General features: G+C 37.8%; 6 protein-coding genes across 6 annotated transcripts; all 6 read right to left on the bottom strand.

The window, feature by feature from the left end:
- Positions 1–425: 425 nt before the first annotated feature.
- Positions 426–1802, bottom strand: LOC124485859 (olfactory receptor 10A6-like). The gene has a single exon (XM_047047713.1). It carries the CDS (start codon positions 1490–1492, stop codon positions 554–556), a length of 939 nt encoding a protein of 312 aa, XP_046903669.1. The 5' UTR covers positions 1493–1802; the 3' UTR covers positions 426–553.
- Positions 1803–2363: 561 nt separating this feature from the next.
- On the bottom strand, positions 2364–4202 carry LOC124485858 (olfactory receptor 10A3-like). Its single transcript, XM_047047712.1, has one exon. It carries the CDS (start codon positions 3777–3779, stop codon positions 2841–2843), a length of 939 nt encoding a protein of 312 aa, XP_046903668.1. The 5' UTR covers positions 3780–4202; the 3' UTR covers positions 2364–2840.
- Positions 4203–4837: 635 nt separating this feature from the next.
- LOC124485856 (olfactory receptor 10A3-like) lies at positions 4838–6481 on the bottom strand. The gene is made up of 2 exons (XM_047047710.1): positions 6349–6481; positions 4838–6103 (listed from the first exon to the last, which is right to left on the bottom strand). The coding sequence occupies exon 2, from the start codon at positions 6099–6101 to the stop codon at positions 5163–5165; it is 939 nt and encodes a 312-aa protein (XP_046903666.1). The 5' UTR covers positions 6102–6103; positions 6349–6481; the 3' UTR covers positions 4838–5162.
- Positions 5386–9738, bottom strand: LOC124485857 (olfactory receptor 10A6-like). The gene is made up of 2 exons (XM_047047711.1): positions 8593–9738; positions 5386–5427 (listed from the first exon to the last, which is right to left on the bottom strand). Exons 1-2 carry the CDS (start codon positions 9364–9366, stop codon positions 5413–5415), a joined length of 789 nt encoding a protein of 262 aa, XP_046903667.1. The 5' UTR covers positions 9367–9738; the 3' UTR covers positions 5386–5412.
- Positions 9739–11612: 1874 nt separating this feature from the next.
- On the bottom strand, positions 11613–12551 carry LOC124485623 (olfactory receptor 10A6-like). The gene has a single exon (XM_047047334.1). It carries the CDS (start codon positions 12549–12551, stop codon positions 11613–11615), a length of 939 nt encoding a protein of 312 aa, XP_046903290.1.
- Positions 12552–16424: 3873 nt separating this feature from the next.
- On the bottom strand, positions 16425–17363 carry LOC124485621 (olfactory receptor 10A6-like). Its single transcript, XM_047047332.1, has one exon. It carries the CDS (start codon positions 17361–17363, stop codon positions 16425–16427), a length of 939 nt encoding a protein of 312 aa, XP_046903288.1.
- Positions 17364–21169: the final 3806 nt, after the last annotated feature.

Genomic DNA, 21169 nt, shown 5'->3' with positions numbered 1-21169 from the left:
GCAGTGTCATATTTCTGTGCTTGCGAAGGCTATGCTAATCGTCTCGTATCCTCCCATATTGTGATACTATTTAACTCCCTGGATTTCCTGTATTCAGTATCCAGTTTTCTGAGATGCTCAACTTGAGTGTATCAGACAGCTGCATCTTATAGATCTATAATAAATATGTTAATTTAGTCTCAACCTTGTACTTAGCTATTTACTTCATTGACTCGGTACTTTCACAGCAATTGAGAACAATTTAATACATCTTCACTTTTAATCATGTATACATGGAGTCATAATCTTCTATTCTCAAAAATATACATTTTATTCTCCTCAATTAGGGGATGGTCGTCTTACCCTATGTGTGCAACAGATACAGACTAGACATAAATATACTCATGTATTTTGTTTTTATCAAGTTGTGTTCATGTAAGTACAAACAATCCACCTACTTTCAGATAGATTGTAATGTACTCTGCCAAGGAAAACCTTTTCCCATATGGTATCACACAGGGGTATTGCAATAACAGAAAGATCTTATCTCTTTTGATGCAATTAAAACCTCAAATTATCCTTGAATGGGATATTTCTTGAGGAACAAAGTCTTACATTGTTGTCTGATTGTTGATAAATTAAATCCATATAGTACAGGGTTAAAAAGTGGTTGGCACACCAGGAAGTACAATGAGATAATAATACGCAGAGCAGCTGGGACATGACTCATGTCAAATCTACTCTGCAGAATCTCAAACCAACAGCCAAAGAAGAAATTGGTCAGAGAAGCCAAGTGAGGTGTGCATGTGCTGATGGCTTTCTGTTTTGTCTCTTTTGAAGATCTTAAACAAATACGTAAAATCTTGATGTAGGAGAATAAAATGGGGATCACAGGCAAAACAACAGACAGAAAAGTTCCAAATATTCCACCATAGTTATTCACTGTTGTGTCTGCACAGGCCAGTTTGACTAATGAATAGTTATTACAATATACTTTATCCATAATGTTGCCACACTTGGGTAAACTTACACTAGAATACATGAGAAAGGTTATGTACATAAAAGAGTAAATCCAGACTACCATCATGATCATGAACACTCTATTAGAGGTCATAATGGCATGGTACTGCAAAGGATAACAGATAGAAACATACCTGTCATATGCCATGGCTGCTAAATTGCAGAATTCGATTACTGCATATGTGTAAAGAATATATATCTGTAAATAACAATAATGAGCAGGCACCACATGTGTGTCTGATAGAACCTGTACCATGAGGAAAGGCAAAACAGCTGCACTGCCATATAATTCATTAATAAACAAACTGCAGAGAAACTTATACATGGGCTGGTGTAGCTTTCTGTCCATGAATATCACCACTATAAGCATTGTGTTAGCAAAGACTATTGCAATGTACAACACAATCATTATAGTAAAATACAAGTATTTCAATAGTCCTACATTTCCATATGCAGACAGTACAAATGAAATAAAGAGTGTTGAGTTCTCCATAGTAAATGTGCAATAGTTTGAGAAGCAAGGGGATTACATTTTAACTCAATTTCTAAAAGTTTAACACTTTGTCAACTGACTGAATGTCTAATAATTCCAATTTACTTGTTAAAACACATCTTATTTGATCCCTATCCCATTTACTTGTATACATTACAATTTGCTATACTGTACATACTTCAGCTTAGTGTGTTAACATTTACAAGAAACCTAGTTTTTGAATTTGGAACTATGAAAATTCATAACCATCTCACACCTAATAGCTATTTTACCCTCTGAGTCTTACCAAGTCCTCTCTCTATTTTACAGTTCCAACAGATCCTTGTCTACAAAGTGTTCCACAGAAACTGCAGTCTAGTCAGCTGCAGTAAGGGTAACTGGCTAAGCTACATGGAGGCAGGTACAGTACTGATCTTATATACTGTTTGGGAGGCACATAACCTGCCAATCAGATGGGCTCAGAGGAGAAAAAACCTTGAGATGGCCATGGATAGGAGGAGGACATTGTGTACTGTACTCTGTACTGTTTATACATGGCTGGTGATCAGTCCAGTCACTGACCTTGAGGGGTTAGGGACAGTACTAGGTGCTGAGTGGGCCTTGGATGGTTAGTCTGTCAGTCGCTGGCCACTACTTGAGACAGCTTCTTTCTGGACCATTTAGGGTTGTGGTGGTCAAATGAATACCTTTTATTGGGGCTTCTCACAAACCCTAACTTACAATATATAATTTTTAAAATGTTAATTTTAATAATGTATACTTAGAGCCATAATCTTCTATTCTCAGCTATTTAATTTGAATCTCTTCAATACAGTGATGATCTGTTTTCCCAATGTATGCAACAGATACAGACCAGACATTTCTATTTATGGATGTGTAAACACAAGGTTTAATCAAAAAAAAAAAAAAATTGTTACCAACTGTTGTGTTCATCTAAGTATAAACATTGCATCTACTTTTAGATAGACTGCAAGAAACTCCTCAAAGCGAAACATTTTTACATTGATTGTTCAATACTAGAGTACATCCTTATTAATGTACAAGTGAAATGGAAGCAAGCAATGGTTAACCTTTTCCACAGTCATCATTCAAATTGGACTGCAAAGAGCCTTTTACGCTTTTAATATTGGGATGGACCACAGTTCTTGGTAATTTCCAAGAAATTTCCAAACGAACACATACTTGAATTTACTAAAATGTTTATTTTAATCTATCTTTTATCGAATTAAAAGAAGCATCATAGACAAGATTAACAATTTAACAGAAATATTCAAGTTACAGTGTAAAGTCTCATATAGGTGTTTTGAATTGTCCCACAGATCTCTTTTGATGCAAAAATAACATCAAATCATCCTTGAATGGCATATTTCCTCAGGAACAAAGTCTTACATTGCTGTTTGATTGTTGATAAATTAAATCCATATAATACAGGGTTAAAAAGTGGTTGGCACACCAGGAAGTACAATGAGATAATAATACGCAGAACAGCTGGGACATGAGTCATGTCAAATCTACTCTGCAGAATCTCAAAGCAACAGCCAAAGGAGAAATTGATCAGAGAAGCCAAGTGAGGTGTGCATGTGCTGAGGGCTTTCTGTCTAGTCTCTTTTGAAGATCTTAAACAGATACCTAAAATCTTGATGTAGGAGAAGGAAATGGGGATCACAGGGACAGCAACAGACAAAACAATGCCAAATAGTCCATAGTAGTTATTCACTGTTGTGTCTGAACAGGCAAGTTGGACTAATGAATAGTTATTACAATACACTTTATTTATCGTGTTTCCACACATGGTTAAACTTACACTTAAAGATAGAGTGATGCTGAATTTAATAAAAGAGTAAATCCAGAGTAGCATTATGATCATGATCACTCTATTAGAGGTCATAATGACATGGTACTGCAAAGGATAACAGATAGAAACATACCTGTCATATGCCATGGCAGCTAAATTGCAGAATTCAATTGATGCATAAGTGTAAATAATATATATCTGTAAATAACAATAATGAGCAGGTACCACATGTGTGTCTGATAGAACCTGTACCATGAGGAAAGGCAAAACAGCTGCACTGCCATATAATTCATTAACAAACAAACTGCAGAGAAACAGATACATGGGCTGGTGTAGCTTTCTTTCCATGGATATCACCACTATAAGCATTGTATTAGCAAAGACTATTGCAATGTACAACAGACTAATTATAGTAAAATACAAGTATTTCAATAGTCCTACGTTTTCATATGCAGACAGTACAAATGAAATAAAGAGTGTTGAGTTATCCATAGTAAATGTGCAATTATTTAAGAAGCAAGGAAATTACATTTGAAAACAATTTTTAAAAGTTTAAAACTTTTTGTCAATTGACTGAATTTCTAATTATTACAATTTACTTGTTAAAACACATCTTATTTGATCCCTATCCCATTTGCTTGTATACATTTCAATTAGCTATACTGTATATACTTCAGCTTAGTTTGTTAACATTTACAAGAAACCTTGTTTACCTATTTGGAACTATGACAATTCATAACCATCTCACACCTAACAGCTATTTTACCCTCTGAGTCTTACCAAGTCCACTCTCTGTTTTACACTTCCAATATTTCCTTGTCTACAAAGTATTCCACAGAAACTGCAGTCTAGTCAGCAGCAGTAAGGGTAACTGGCTAAGCTACATGGAGGCAGCTACAGTACTGATCTTATATACTGTTTGGGAGGGACATAACCTGCCAATCAGATCGGCCCAGAGGAGAAAACCTTGAGATGGCCATGGATAGGAGGAGGACATTGTGTACTGTACTCTGTACTGTTTATACATGGCTGATTAGCAGTCCAGTCACTGACCTTGAGGGGTTAGGGACAGTACTAGGTGCTGAGTGGGCCTGGGATGGTTAGTCTGTCAGTCGCTGGCCACTTCTTGAGACAGCCTCTTTCTGGACCATTTAGGGTTGCTGTGGGTCATTTGAATACCTTTTATTGGGGCTTTTCACAAACCCAACTTACAATATATCATTTTTAAAATTGTACTTTCAATAATGTATACTTGGAGACATAATCTTCTATTCTCAGCTATTTAATTTGAATCTCTTCAATACGGTGACGATCTGTGACGATCTGTTCTCCCAATGTATGCAACAGATACAAACCAGACATTACTATTTATGGATGTGTAAACACGAGGTTTAATGTAAATAAAAAATAAAATTGTTACCAACTGTTGTGTTCATATAAGTATAAACATTGCATCTACTTTTAGATAGACTGCAAGAAACTTCTCAAAGCAAAACTTTTTTACATTGATTTTGCAATGCTAGAGTACATGCTTATTAATGTACAAGTGAAACGGAAGCAAGCAATGGTTAACCTTTTTCACAGTCATCATTCAAATTGAACTGTAAAGAGCCTTTTACACTTTTTATATTAGGGATAGACCACAGTTCTTAAACAATCTGATTGTGAGGGAGGAACTTATACAATTTCTAAATAAACACATACTTGAGTTAAATAAAATGTTCTTTTAGTCTTAACCTTTTTTTATCTACTTAAAGAAGCGTCATAGACAATATTAACAATTTTACTGAAATATTCAAGTTACAGTATATAGTCTCACATAGGTGTTTTGAAATGTCCCAAAGATCTCCATTCAGTCAAATAAAACCTATCAAATCATCCATGAATGGCATATTTCTTCATGAACAAAGTCTTACATTGTTGTTTGATTATTGACAAATTCAATCCATATAGTACAGGGTTAAAAAGTGGTTGGCACACCAGGAAGTACAATGAGATAATAATACGCAGAGCAGCTGGGACATGACTCATGTCAAATCTACTCTGCAGAATCTCAAACCAACAGCCAAAGGTGAAGTTTATCAGAGAAGCCAAGTGAGGTGTGCATGTGCTGATGGCTTTCTGTCTAGTCTCTTTTGAAGATCTTAAACAAATACGTAAAATCTTGATGTAGGAGAAGGAAATGGGCACCAGAGGGACAGCAACTGACAGAACAATGCCGAATAGTCCATAGTAGTTATTCACTGTTGTGTCTGAACAGGAAAGTTTGACTAATAAATAGTTATCACAAAACACTTTGTCTAAAATGTTTCCACATCGAGTTAAACTAATACTTAGAGATAGAGTAATGGTGAATTTAATGAAAGAGTAAATCCAGACTAGCATTATGATCATGATCACTCTATTAGAGGTCATAATGACATGGTACTGCAAAGGATAACAGATAGAAACATACCTGTCATATGCCATGGCAGCTAAATTACAGAATTCAATTGATGCATAAGTGTAAATAACATATATCTGTAAATAACAATAATGAGCAGGTACCACATGTGTGTCTGATAGGACCTGTACCATGAGGAAAGGCAAAACAGCTGCACTGCCATATAATTCATTAACAAACAAACTGCAGAGAAACAGATACATGGGCTGGTGTAGCTTTCTTTCCATGGATATCACCACTATAAGCATTGTGTTAGCAAAGACTATTGCAATGTACAACAGACCAATTATAGTAAAATACAAGTATTTCAATAGTCCTACATTTTCATATGCAGACAGTATAAATGAAATAAAGAGTGTTGAGTTCTCCATTGTAAATGCGCAATTTTTTAAGAACCAAGGAAATTACATTTTTAAACCATTTCTAAAAGTTTAAAACTTTTGTCAGCTGTCTGAATTTCTAATAATTCCAATTTACTTGTTAAAACACATCTTATTTGATCCCTATCCCATTTGCTTGTATACATTACAATTTGCTATACTGTATATACTTCAGCTTAGTGTGTTAACATTTACAAGAAACCTAGTTTTCATATTTGGAACTATGACAATTCATAACCATCTCAGACCTAACAGCTATTTTACCCTCTGTCTTACCAAGTCTACTCTCTGTTTTACACTTCCAATATTTCCTTGTCTACAAAGTATTCCACAGAAACTGCAGTCTAGTCAGCTACAGTAAGGGTAACTGGCTAAGCTACATGGAGGCAGCTACAGTACTGATCTTATAAACTGTTTGGGAGGCACATAACCTGCCAATCAGATGGGCTCAGAGGAGAAAAACCTTGAGATGGCCATGGATAGGAGGAGGACATTGTGTGCTGTACTCTGTACTGTTTATACATGGCTGGTGATCAGTCCAGTCACTGACCTTGAGGGGTTAGGGACAGTACTAGGTGCTGAGTGGGCCTGGGATGGTTAGTCTGTCAGTCGCTGGACACTACTTGAGACAGCCTCTTACTGGACCATACAGGGTTGTGGTGGTCAATTGAATACCTTTATTGGGGATTCTAACAAACTCTAACTTACAATATATAAAATATATATTTTTTAAACTTTTAATAATGTATACTTGGAGACAAAATCTTCTACTCTCGGCAATATACATTTCAATCTCCTCAATACGGTGATGATCTGTTCTCCCAATGTATGCAACAGATACAGACCAGACAATACTATATGTGGATGTGTAAACAAGAGCTATAATTTAAATTACAAATACAATTGTGACATTCTTTTGCATTCATTTAAGTATAAACATTGCATCTAGTTTTAGATAGTTAACCTGTTCCACAGTCATCATTCAAATTGAACAAGGAGCCTTTTACACTTTTTATATCAGGGATAGACTACAGTTCTTAAACAATCAGATGGTAAGGGACGAACTTGTACAATTTCCAAATGAACACATAGATTACTTCAATAAAATGTTTATTTTAATCTTAACCTTTTTTATCTAGTTGACCATTCAAATATGGGCATTAAAATGCCCATGGTTCCCGCCTAAATAGCTTCGCCGTCCAATCACCGATTTTATTTCTGAAAACTGCCAGATACTCATGACAACTTAAGCTCAAAGTACATATCATTGGTTAAGGGGTTAGTGGGAGGGGGAAATAAATCCATCGTCTGCAACGGCAGCCATTGTTTTCCGAGGCGGAGCCAGAGCGGAGACCATGGGAGATTGCCTACAGTGTTAGATTTACAGCTTCGAATTGAAATCGGAGACGATATTATGAGTAAAGACAAGTTCCTTAATATGTGTTGTCAATATTGTCAATTAAAAGTCGAAACTTTTTACTTACGAAGAATTTGTTTGTGGGAGTGACGCGAGTGTTTTCAGGAAAGAATGACGTGTCCGGCTTGGCCGTTTGTGACAGGCAGCAATGACGGTAGTAGCACTGTTTAGCTTCGATTTGAGCAGATTTCTAAAAAAACTTCGAAAAACAACATTAACTAATTAGATTATGTACACTGTAAGCTAAATGTACATGCCTTGTTTGGCCAATTCGGTCGATTGTGGAAGAATCTCGAACGTATTTTAGTTATCGAGAGGAGTATCCAGCCATAGCGCTAGTTACTTGGGACAGGATAATTCCGGTTTCCCCTGTCTCCACTACAGTCACTAAAATGGTCATAACTTTTAATCAAAATATGGTATTTCTAATCTGTCTTCTGTTCTACATTGCCCACAGACCTGTGGATATTCCACCTACTCAAAGTATTTCTCTATCTTGTAATTAAAGTGGTTAGAAATTCATTTGTCTGATGAGGTATGGTGGATGGAGAAGTTTTTGTAAAGAATGGCTGCCTGAAACCACTTTGATAAAATATGATTTGCCTCAAGTGATCATATATTTATTGACATGATAAAAATCCCCTAGTTCTCTTCTTCAAGATGGTATAAACAGTTAAGGTGTATGATTTAATATGAAAATTCATAAAATATCAATATGAATATCATATTTCAACAGCTTATGGAATGTTCGGAATGTTGTCTCAGGCAGTAAAGGGTTAAAAGAAGCATCATAGACAAGATTAACAGCTTAACAAAAATATTCAAGTTACAGTATATATAGTCTCACATAGGTGTTTTGAAATGTCCCAATGATCTCCCTTCATTCAAATAAAAATCAAATCATCCATGAATGGCATATTTCTTCAGGAACAAAGTCTTACATTGTTGTTTGATTATGGACAAATTCAATCCATATAGTACAGGGTTAAAAAGTGGTTGGCACACCAGGAAGTACAATGAGATAATAATACGCAGAGCAGCTGGGACATGACTCATGTCAAATCTACTCTGCAGAATCTCAAACCAACAGCCAAAGGTGAAGTTTATCAGAGAAGCCAAGTGAGGTGTGCATGTGCTGATGGCTTTCTGTTTGGTCTCTTTTGAAGATCTTAAACAAATACGTAAAATCTTTATATAGGAGAAAGAAATGGGCACCAGAGGGACAGCAACAGACAGAAACGTTCCAAATAGACCATAGTAGTTATTCACTGTTGTGTCTGAACAGGCAAGTTTGACTAATAAATAGTTATCACAATACACTTTGTCTAAAATGTTTCCACACAGAGTTAAACTACTACTTAAAGACAGGCCGATGCTGAATTTAATTAAAGAGTAAATCCAGACTAGCATTATGATCATGAATACTCTATTAGAGGTCATAATGACATGGTACTGCAAAGGATAACAGATAGAAACATACCTGTCATATGCCATGGCAGCTAAATTGCAGAATTCAATTGATGCATATGTGTAAATAACATATATCTGTAAATAACAATAATGAGCAGGCACCACATGTGTGTCTGATAGAACCTGTACCATGAGGAAAGGCAAAACAGCTGCACTGCCATATAATTCATTAACAAACAAACTGCAGAGAAACAGATACATGGGCTGGTGTAGCTTTCTTTCCATGGATATCACCACAATTAGCATTGTGTTAGCAAAGACTATTGCAATATACATCACACTTATTATTGTAAAATACAAGTATTTCAATAGTCCTACGTTTTTATATGCAGACAGTACAAATGAAATAAAGAGTGTTGAGTTCGCCATAGTAAATGTGCAATTGCTTAAGAAGCAAGGAAATTACATTTTAACACCATTTCTAAAAGTTTAAGCCTTTTGTCAACTGGCTGAATGTCTAATAATTCCAATTTACTTGTTAAAACACATCTTATTTGATCTCTATCCCATTTTCTAGTCTACAATTCAATTTAATATACTGTACTTCAGATTAATGTTTTAACGTTTAAAAGAAACCTAGTTGTCCTATTTGGAACTCAGGAAAATTCATAACCATATCACACCTAACAGCTATTTTACCCTGAGTCTTACCAAATCCACTCCCTGTTTTACTCTTCCAACTGTTTCCTGTCTACAAAGTTTTTCACAGAAACTGCAGTCTAGTCAGCTGCAGTAAGGGTAACTGGCTAAGCTACATGGAGGCAGCTACAGTACTGATCTTATATACTGTTTGGGAGGGACATAACCTGCCAATCAGATCGGCCCAGAGGAGAATACCTTGAGATGGCCATGGATAGGAGGAGGACATTGTGTACTGTACTCTGTGCTGTTTATACATGGCTGGTGATCAGTCCAGTCACTGACCTTGAGGGGTTAGGGACAGTACTAGGTGCTGAGTGGGCCAGGGATGGTTAGTCTGTCAGTCGCTGGACACTACTTGAGACAGCCTCTTACTGGACCATACAGGGTTGTGGTGGTCAAATGAATACCTTTTAATGGGGATTCTAACAAACTCTAACTTACAATATATTATTTTAAAATCTTACTTTTAGTAATGTGTACATGGAGACATAATCTTCTATTCTCAGCTATGTTAATATCCTAAACAAGGTATTGGGCTGCCCACCCTGTGTGCAAGATACAGACTAGACATAATTAGATTCATGAATATGTAAACAAGAGCTATAATCAAAATTACATATATTTTTTTTCAACTTTTGTGTTTGCTTGGCAGCTTTTAATGGTAAGCAAAGTTCCTGCTGAAAAATTGATGACATCTAATAGTTAACATGCATTTGGAACAGTAACTGCAGTTAAAAGAGTCTTGCTTTATTTCCAGAAAAAAGTGAAGCCATGGATATAAGGTGCTATTTTATATAGCAACAAACTACTAGTCATGGTTAACTAGCTACAGTATTTGGAGAAAACATTTACACAGCAATGGATCATCCCTTAATTCAACTATTGTACAGTAGGGTTTTGGAGGATACTGCTGCAATGCAAGGGAGTGCATCTTACTGTAGAAGCAGTGCAGGCCCAAGCCTTTATGGGGCCTTAAGCAGAATTGATAGCGGGGCCCATCCAACTTTGTATAATTACTTTTAACATAATATATATAATTTTTTATTTAACCTGTAATTTCTAGTGCTCTTGGGGGCTCTCTGGTGGCCACGGGGGCCCTAAGCAGCTGCTTAGTTCGCTTATGTCTTGGGCCAGCACTGTGTAGAAGTAATGATGAGGTTAAATGGAAGCTAGCTTGGCTAATGTGTAGCACAGTCATCATTGAAATTAAACTGCAAAGAGCGTTTTACCCTAATTCATTTACATTTTACATTTATTCATTTAGCAGACGCTTTTATCCAAAGCAACTTCCAAGAGAGAGCTTTACAAAGTGCATAGGTCACTGATAATAACAACAAGATAGCCCCAAAACATTGTGAGTAGCCAAAACACGAAGCAAATATTGTGAACAACCAAAATAAGTGCCAAAGGGAAGAACCATAAGAGCAAGTAATTAAACAAGTTACAATTAAACAACATGAACCGCAAAAAATGCAAGTGTACCTGTGGAAAAACAAGCAACATTAAAAACAGTATATCACAGCGAGTACAAAAATGTAACTCAGTTACCACTAACCACAAGAGCAACAGTCATTGTGATCCTTGAGGAAACTAACAATCGTGTCAAGCAAACCATTCCTAAGTAGCTTTGTACTTCCGGAACAAGTGCGTCTTGAGCCTTTTCTTGAAGGTGAAGAGACAGTCAGTGTCTCTAGACAGTCAGTGTCTTTACTGATTTGGAATGTACAGTTTAACGGTTCCTAAACAATTATGATGTCAGATCTACTATAATTATCAATACAACACAAAAATAAGTTACATTGTATTTTTCCTTTGTTGCAGTGATTATTTTTTTAGACTCAAGTTTGACAAAGCACCATAGAAAAGATTAACAACTAAACAGAAATATTCAAGCTACTGTATATGGTCTCACCCAGGGGTTTTACAATTACAGAAAGATCTTATCTCTTTTGATGCAATTAAAACATATCAAATCATCCTTGAATAGCAAATTTCTTGAGGAACAAAGTCTTACATTGTTGTCTGATTATTGACAAATTAAATCCATATAATACAGGGTTAAAAAGTGGTTGGCACACCAGGAAGTACAATGAGATAATAATACGCAGAACAGCTGGGACATGAGTCATGTCAAATCTACTCTGCAGAATCTCAAACCAACAGCCAAAGAAGAAATTGCTCAGAGAAGCTAAGTGAGGTGTGCATGTGCGGATAGCTTTCTGTTTAGTCTCTTTTGAAGATCTTAAACAAATACGTAAAATCTTGATGTAGGAAAATACAATCGGGATTACAGGGACAACAAGAGACAGAAAAGTTCCAAATATTCCATTGTAGTTATTCACTGTTGTGTCTTCACAGGCAAGTTTGACTAATGAATAGTTATTACAATATACTTTATCTATAATGTTGCCACACTTGGGTAAACTTACACTTGTATACATAGTAAAAGTAATGTTCATAAAAGGATAAACCCATACTAGTATTATGATCATGATCACTCTATTAGAGGTCATAATGACATGGTACTGCAAAGGATAACAGATAGAAACATACCTGTCATATGCCATGGCTGCTAAATTGCAGAATTCGATTACTGCATATGTGTAAATAACAAATATCTGTAAATAACAATAATGAGCAGGCACCACATGTGTGTCTGATAGAACCTGTACCATGAGGAAAGGCAAAACAGCTGCACTGCCATATAATTCATTAACAAACAAACTGCAGAGAAACAGATACATGGGCTGGTGTAGCTTTCTTTCCATGGATATCACCACTATAAGCATTGTGTTAGCAAAGACTATTGCAATGTACAACACAATTATTACAGTAAAATACAAGTATTTCAATAGTCCTATGTTTCCATATGCAGACAATACTAATGAAAACATCTCTGTTGAGTTTTCCATTGTAAATGTGCCAATGTTTAAAAATCAAGAAAATTACATTTAAACACAATTTCTAAAAGTTGAAAAAAATCTTCATCAACTGACTGAATGTCTAATAATTGTTATTAAGTCAATACAATTTATAATTAATCAATAATCAGCTTATTGTGTTAACATTTACAATAATATAATTAGTTGTCCTATATGGTACTAAGAAAATGTATCTATCATAACCGTCTCACCAAGTCCTCTCTCTACTTTACACTTCCAATAGTTTCCTGTCTACAAAGTGTTCCACAGAAACTGCAGTCTAGTCAGCTGCAGTAAGGGTACTTGGCTAAGCTACATGGAGGCAGCCACAGTACTGATCTTATATACTGTTTGGGAGAGACATAACCTGCCAATCAGATGGGCTCCGAGGAGAAAACCTTGAGATGGCCATGGATAGGAGGAGGACATTGTGTACTGTACTCTGTACTGGATATACATGGCTGGTGATCAGTCCAGTCACTGACCTTGAGGGGTTAAACCACAGATCAGTTCACAAGAATTTAAGATAACGATTACTTTATTACTTTTATACTGTTTGAAATGCTCTGAATATAATAAATAATCTTTGATCTATACCCTGCTATATTAAGCTCATGAGCACAAAACTTTGTTATGTCCAAGAGAGAAATATGCCTATCTATTAATGATGTTTCTTGTATCATTGATAAACTGTCATTATGCTGTTTTCTTATGCCTGCATAGCAATGAGTTGGTTCTTTGTAAGGTGCGACTAGGAAAGGCCTGTGTCACTAGTTTAAGTCAGAGGTCACAATATTACAAAAGTGTATAATGCCATGCAACTTTGAACGAGAAAAATAGAAGGAACGTCAAGACCATTTCTGGGAGCCTTAAGCTTGTGGTCCTGACGGGGAGGTCACAGTTGGTACGAATCGGTGACCTCACCTCATCTATACTGATCACCAACACAGGCACCCCCCAGGGCTGTGTGCTCAGCCCTCTCCTGTTCTCCTTGTTCACACATGACTGTGTGGCAACGCACAGCTCCAACCTCCTTGTTAAGTTTGCTGACGACACAACAGAGGCCTTGTTAGACATTAAACTACTAGGGCACAGGCTGCTATTCATTAGCCTGGCTGCCAGCCCAACTTCTCCCCGCCCCCAAAAAAATTTGTCGGGAAGTTGGGTCTGGAGGGTCTCGTATTGGGGACCAACTACAGAAAACCAGAATCTGGGCGAACCAATGAAATTGCCAGGGCGGGCTTTATACGATGATGGACAGATGATCAACAGTAACGTAATCACCCACGACACAAAAGAGCGCTTAAGTTGAATTTGTTTTGAACAAACATGGCTACCGCTGGAGATCTGGGATGTTATGATTCTGCCATCGAGTCTGTTTTAGAAGACATCGATAGCGCATTAATTTTGAAAGAGGAACAGAGAGACGCAATCAAGGCATTTGTCGATGGAAAAATATGTTTTTGACGTCCTTCCTACGGAATTCGATAAAAGTTTAATTTATCAGCTGGCCCCGATGGTCGCTAAGAAGATGGGACACAATGAAAACCCAGTGGCCATTGTGGTTTTTCATTTTCTTTTGAGGAGTTGTAATCCTAAACGGAGAACTTGTTCGTATATGCATTGCCCTTTATTGTTTCGCTCAAAAAGTACTCCCCCTACCCTTAAATTAATTTTACAACACCGGCAAAAATCGTTTGTATTCATTCTTCAAGCATACTTCAAGTCTGCTTGCAGTTTAGTCAGTAAAGATTTAGCTGCCTCTCAGTTTAGTTCTGTTGACAACAACTTTGCGGCGCTTAACATTCGTCACATACTCTGTTGCTCTGATTGGTTGTAGATCTATCCAATTGAGCAAAGAGGCATTTGTTTTCCAGGCTCGTTTGAAACACGCCCCGTAGTCAAAGCCCAACGGAGAGTTCTCAGACTCATATTCTGACTAGAATCATGAGTATGACAACGTCAGGCTAGCTATTCATGTCCCTTTTTTTTCTTTCAAGCTTGCTGCGCACAATGCACTATAAGGCTATAGAAACTGCCCTTGCTTAACCCACTATAGTACGACAGTTCGGGGACGCAAGTTTGATATCAGCTTTGGCAGGGACATCAATAGTTAATGCGTGTGTGCACATTTTTTTCCCTATATTTTGAGCGCCAATACTTTTTTTTGAGCTTCATGTAATATTGTTTTTATGTTTTAGTCAAAATACGATGATCGGTAGGCCTACCATTTAGAAACTTTCTTTAGTTTTGTAATGTTTTCTTACCAGGCATTGTTTGTGTTTTCGGTTCAACTGCTTTGATTTTGATTGAAACACTGCATACTTTTTTTCAAACTTTAGATTTTACTGGGGCACAGCAGATTTTTACTGGGGCACGTGCCCCAGTAAAAAGGGTCTAATGACGCCCCTGTGACACAACCATTGTGGGCCTCATCTCTGGCAGTGATGATTCAGCCTACAGAGAGGAGCTTGATACCCTGACATCATGGTGTCAGGACAATAACCTCTCTCTCAACGTCAGCAAGACCAAGGAAATGATTGTGGATTATAGGAGGTGGCAGGAGGAGGAAGATGTACCTCTTCACATCAACGGACCCCAAGTGGCACTATAGAGAGCATTCTGACTGGTTGCATCACAGTGTGGTATGGGAGCTGCACAGACAGGGAAAGGCCCTAAATAGTGTGGTCCGGTCTGCTGAGTTCATCATTGGCAGGAAGCTCCCAGCCCTACAGGACACCTACCACACACGATGCCTCAGGAAAGCAGGCATTATCCTAAGAGTCTGTTACCACCCATCCTTCAGTCTCTTTATCCCGTTGCCTTCTGGCAGGTGCTATTGTAGCATTCTGTCTCGCACAAGCAGACTGGACCATATTTTCTATCCAACGGTCATCAGGCTTCTTAATGGACACTGATATGGACATTGATACATTTCTCACTAGTCACTTTACACACTGTCACTTTCAGTTCATTATTGCACTATTGCATTAACTTACCCCACTTAGGTTAGTGTAGGTCTTGTCTTAGCTTAGTTAGGTCTATAAGGTTAGTATATGTCATTATATGTATTAGAGGTCAAGTATATTGTATTGTATATTGCATACTGTTTTGTATATTGAGGTTTATTTATATATTTTTTCTATTCTATTTTATCTTATTATAGATATAATCCATGTTGTTAGTACTTATATGTTATGTTAGTATGAACAATCCATCTACTTTCAGATAGATTGTAATGTACTCTGCCATGGAAAAACTTTTTCCATTGCTTGGCAGTTTCTAATGGTGACATCCTATAGTTAACATGCCTTTGGAACAGTAACAGCAGTTAAAAGGGTCTCGCTTTATTTCCAGAAATAACAAAAAACTACTAGTCATGGTTAACTAGCTACAGTATTTGGAGAAAACATTTACACAGCAATGGATCATCCTTTAATTCAACTATTGTACAGTAGGGTTTTGGAGGATACTGCTGCAATGCAAGGGAGTGCATCTTACTGTAGAAGTAATGATGAGGTGAAATGGAAGCTAGCATGGCTAATGTGTATCACAGTCATCATTCAAATTAAACTGTAAAGAGCCTTTTACCCTAATTAATTTGGAATGTACAGTCTAATGGTTCCTAAACAATCACATTTTGATCTCAGATCTACTATTATTATCAATACAACACACAAGTAAGTTAAATTGTATTTTTCCTTTGTTGCAGTGATTTTTTTTTGAGACTCAAGTTAGACAAAGCACCATAGAAAAGATTAACAACTAAACAGAAATATTCAAGCTACTGTATATGGTCTCACCCAGGGGTTTTGCAATAACAGAAAGATCTTATCTCTTTTGATGCAAGTAAAACATATAAAATCAACCTTGAATAGCAGATTTCTTGAGGAACAAAGTCTTACATTGTTGTCTGATTGTTGATAAATTAAATCCATATAGTACAGGGTTAAAAAGTGGTTGGCACACCAGGAAGTACAATGAGATAATAGTACGCAGAACAGCTGGGACATGACTCATGTCAAATCTACTCTGCAGAATCTCAAACCAACAGCCAAAGAAGAAATTACTCAGAGAAGCCAAGTGAGGTGTGCATGTGCGGAGGGCTTTCTGTTTTGTCTCTTTTGAAGATCTTAAACAAATACGTAAAATCTTGATGTAGGAAAATACAATCGGGATTACAGGGACAACAAGAGACAGAAAAGTTCCAAATATTCCATTGTAGTTATTCACTGTTGTGTCTTCACAGGCAAGTTTGACTAATGAATAGTTATTACAATATACTTTATCTATAATGTTGCCACACTTGGGTAAACTTACACTTGTATACATAGTAAAAGTAATGTTCATAAAAGGATAAACCCATACTAGTATTATGATCATGATCACTCTATTAGAGGTCATAATGACATGGTACTGCAAAGGATAACAGATAGAAACATACCTGTCATATGCCATGGCTGCTAAATTGCAGAATTCGATTACTGCATATGTGTAAATAACAAATATCTGTAAATAACAATAATGAGCAGGCACCACATGTGTGTCTGATAGAACCTGTACCATGAGGAAAGGCAATAAAGCTGCACTGCCATATAATTCATTAACAAACAAACTGCAGAGAAACAGATACATGGGCTGGTGTAGCTTTCTTTCCATGGATATCACCACTATAAGCATTGTATTAGCAAAGACTATTGCAATGTACAACACAATTATTATAGTAAAATACAAGTATTTCAATAGTCCTATATTTCCATATGCGGTCAGTACAAATGAAAAAATCTGTGTTGAGTTTTCCATTGTAAATGTGCAATTGTTTAAAAAGCAAGAAAATTACATTTCAACAGGATATCTAAAAGTTGAAAACGTTATCAACTGATTGAATGTTGAATAATTGTTACTAAGTCAATACAATTTATAATCAATCAATAATCAGCTTATTGTGTTAACATTTAAAATAATCAACCTAATTGTCCTATATGGTAGGGAGTCTCACCAAGTCTCTCTGTTTTACACTTCCAATAGTTTCCTGTCTACAAAGTGTTCCACAGAAACTGCAGTCTAGTCAGCTGCAGTAAGGGTAACTGGCTAAGCTACATGGATGCAGCTACAGTACTGATCTTATATACTGTTTGGGAGGGACACAACCTGCCAATCAGACGGCCTCAGAGGAGAAAACCTTGAGATGGAGGAGGACATAGTGTACTGTGTTGTGTAAAATGTTCTAAGTGTTCAATCAATCTTCAAAGTTCGTGCTGACCTTGTACAGGTAAGATTCCAGGTGCAGGGCCAAAGACCTGTGCATCTTGACTTTTAGCTCAAGCGTCTGCGTGCAAAGGTGGATGCCTGCCTCCAGGTGGCCTTCTCCCTCACTCCTCAGCCTCTATCACCCAGATCTCACACTCAGGCTCAATATCTTCTATCATTTAGTGGTAATAATATTCATTCAACAGCTTAACATATGGTTTTCAGTTACATAGAACGATACTAAAAGGGGTGATTGAGAGTTGTGTTTTCAATCAGATTAATTAATAATCATTACCCATTCTCATCAATCATAAGCCATCTTCATCAATCATAACCCATCTTCATAATTTCAACAGCATGTTGTAAAATTCCACGTCAATTGTATACTGTTAGCCTACTGTATATGCAAAGCTGATGAGCCGTTCATCTGTGACCGACCTTGTAGGCTTGGAAATGTTGTTTTGGCGCTTGTGATGGTCACAAGCGTCAATCGATGGCCACTACTTGAGACAGTTTATTTTTTGCCCTCTTAGGGCAGTGGTGGTTGTAAGGTTCTCCCTATGAACCTGCAGTCCAGCAGCACAGAGTCATTACCAGATCAGTCCAGAGGTGGTTACAGCATTACCTCCCAGTCTGTCACCAACCCTGGGGATTCTCCACTGCTTGTACATGGACAGGACAGAAATGTACTTGTGTTATGTGTTTCCCCAACAACAAACCCTTGTTGACTGAGGACATTAAGGCATCACTTAACAGGAAGAAGGCAGCCTTCAGGACGGGATAAAAGGAGGAGATGAAGAGGGCGCAGAGAGAAGTGAGGGGACAGGATAGCTGAGGGCAAGGAGTGCTACAGGAGGAAACTTGAGAGGAAAAGCCATCAGGGAGGTGTGGAGTGGCATGAGAACCATCGCAAGCCATGGAATGAAAGGATATTGGGATGGAAGAACACTCTGATAGGACACCGGGATAAGGCCAACAAGTTTGACGATGTGGCTTCTGTCCACTCCCCCTATCACCTCTCCTCAGCAACTCTGGAGGCTGTGCGGTCCAATGTTTAAAGAAACGTACTTTTAACCAGTAGGTTCCTGGTTCCAATCCCATCTCCGCCACTGACTCATTGTGTGACCCTGAGCAAGTCACTTAACCTCCTTGTGCTCTGTTTTTTCGGGTGACACGTAGTTGTAAGTGACTGTGCACCCGATGCATACTTCCCACACCCTAGTGTCTGTGAGTTGCCTTGAATAAAGGCATCTTCTAAATCAATTATTATTATTATTAACTTTTCTGGATCCTGTCATCTCACAATATTGCCCCCCTCCTCCATCAAGGTTCTCTGACAACCTTCCAATTGCCATCACTGTGGAGGATGTGAGGGAGTTGGCTGGACTAAACCCAGGCAAGGCTCCAGGGCCTGACTGCCTCAGACCCTTAGTGCTCAAAGGCTGTGCTACTCAGATGTGCATTTTTCAGGTTAATTTCAAGTCAGCATTTTCGAGGTCAGCAGGATAATGCACTCTGCCCTGCCCAGCAAATAATGTCTAGGAATGGTTTGAGGAACACAATGAGTTCAAGCTGTTGACTTGGCCTCCAAATTCCACAGAAATGTTTGACCCAAAATCAATGTAAAAGTTATTTACATTTAATAAGAATCCATTTATTTGTTAATAATTTATAATAGATCTGTATTGATGAAGCGGCTTTTTTGGAACTTTGTCTGACCGTGACCTATTTCACCATTCCCAAGGGAAGCACCACTCTGAGGTACTCTGGGGTCTGTGAGGTCTAAAAGGACTTGACAATGAAGCAACATGTCTGTTTTGCTTTGGGCCTGGCTGGTCTCTCTGGCTGGTCTCCCTGGCTGGTCTCCCTGGCTGGTCTCCCTGGCTGGTCTCCCTGGCTGGTCTCCCTGGCTGGTTGTCAGGTGCTCAACGTCCATCCAGGGGTTGAGGACTAATGACCCGATGAGCAAATAAACATGTATATGCTCTCAGAGGTCATGATCATTTTCCACACTGGGGTATTAGGGTTGAGGACTGCTAATTAAACCCAGTTGTCCAGTTAGGCTTTGTGAAAACAAAAACAAACAGAAAAACATTTAGGAAGATTGCAACTACTTTGCAAGTTCTACAGTGGGATGAACCACTGTGTGGAGCATTCACACAGAAAAATGTGTTTTTGCAACATCAAACGAAAATGTGTGTCACTGATAGAAAATACAGTAAATATTTATTGAGAAAATATGAATTTTGGAGAAAAACATCAATGGCCACTGAGCCATAATTATCAGTGTTGATCTAAAAACGATCTCCAGTCAGCTCTGTTCCCAAAGGCTTTCAAACTGTTTGTTTGAATATGTCAAGAAGGGACATAACATAAGCGGTTGCCACCAGGGATTAAAGGTGCTAACGATGCTCATTAACTTAACCTTACATCACTTAGGGGGGCACTGTGATTGTAACCACAATACAACTAATTAGACCAACAGATACAGTAAGTCACTGTAATAATAATAATTATGAGGATTTTTATGTGAAATGGGCTCCCACACTATTCATGGGAGTTGACCCCAGCCAGAATCTGATGCCAGCCGGAATCTGAACCCAGCAAGAATCTGAACCCTTGGTACACTAGCCCTACTGCAGCTGCTGGGAGATGGTCCTGGTGAAGGTGCAGGACATTAGGGACTTAGAGTTGCAGTTGTACTAGTCGTTGTTGTTTACTATGCATACCCACTAGTGTGGACACATCCTAAGCCTGTAGTGACGGCTTGTTTTGATCAATGTCCAAAACCCCTTTTGTGCTTGACAGGTTTTTGGTTTGAATGGGCACAATATGATAATCATTCATGTTACAGGTTGTATTTAAATAGGTCTGTCACAGGTTTAACTCTTCAGAAGGTGAAAGGTATGGAAAGGAATAGAAACATGATGTACTATTACCCCACATGATGTTGCTATTCCTTTCCCTACCAGAGAAGGGCGACAAATTACAACCTCTGCAAGAACAAGTCCAATTCACAAATGTCCTAAAACGCTGACCCCCTCCTCATACCAATGTTTCTTAAATATTTGATATAAACTCGTTTAAAACATTTTAAAGCAGGTAATCCTGTACACGGTGGATACCAATATAAACCGATAACTGGTTTGCCCCCCAAAAATCAGTTTGTTCAGATGAAGCCCAGCTGTTCCGTGAGATTATGAAGGACAGGACATTAGTGGTTGGTCATTCTTACCTTCATAGCTCCATCCTCCTTCACAAGGCCATGGTCTTCATAGCCACACGGTTAATCGCTCCACTGCACCGTACTGTGACTGTTTCCACTGAGAGGGACAAGGCACATAGTCACTTTACTTTTA

The sequence above is a fragment of the Hypomesus transpacificus genome, chromosome 23 (genome assembly GCF_021917145.1).
Source record: "Hypomesus transpacificus isolate Combined female chromosome 23, fHypTra1, whole genome shotgun sequence".
Taxonomy (NCBI): Eukaryota; Metazoa; Chordata; class Actinopteri; order Osmeriformes; family Osmeridae; genus Hypomesus; species Hypomesus transpacificus.
This window is presented reverse-complemented; position numbering and strand designations above follow the sequence as displayed.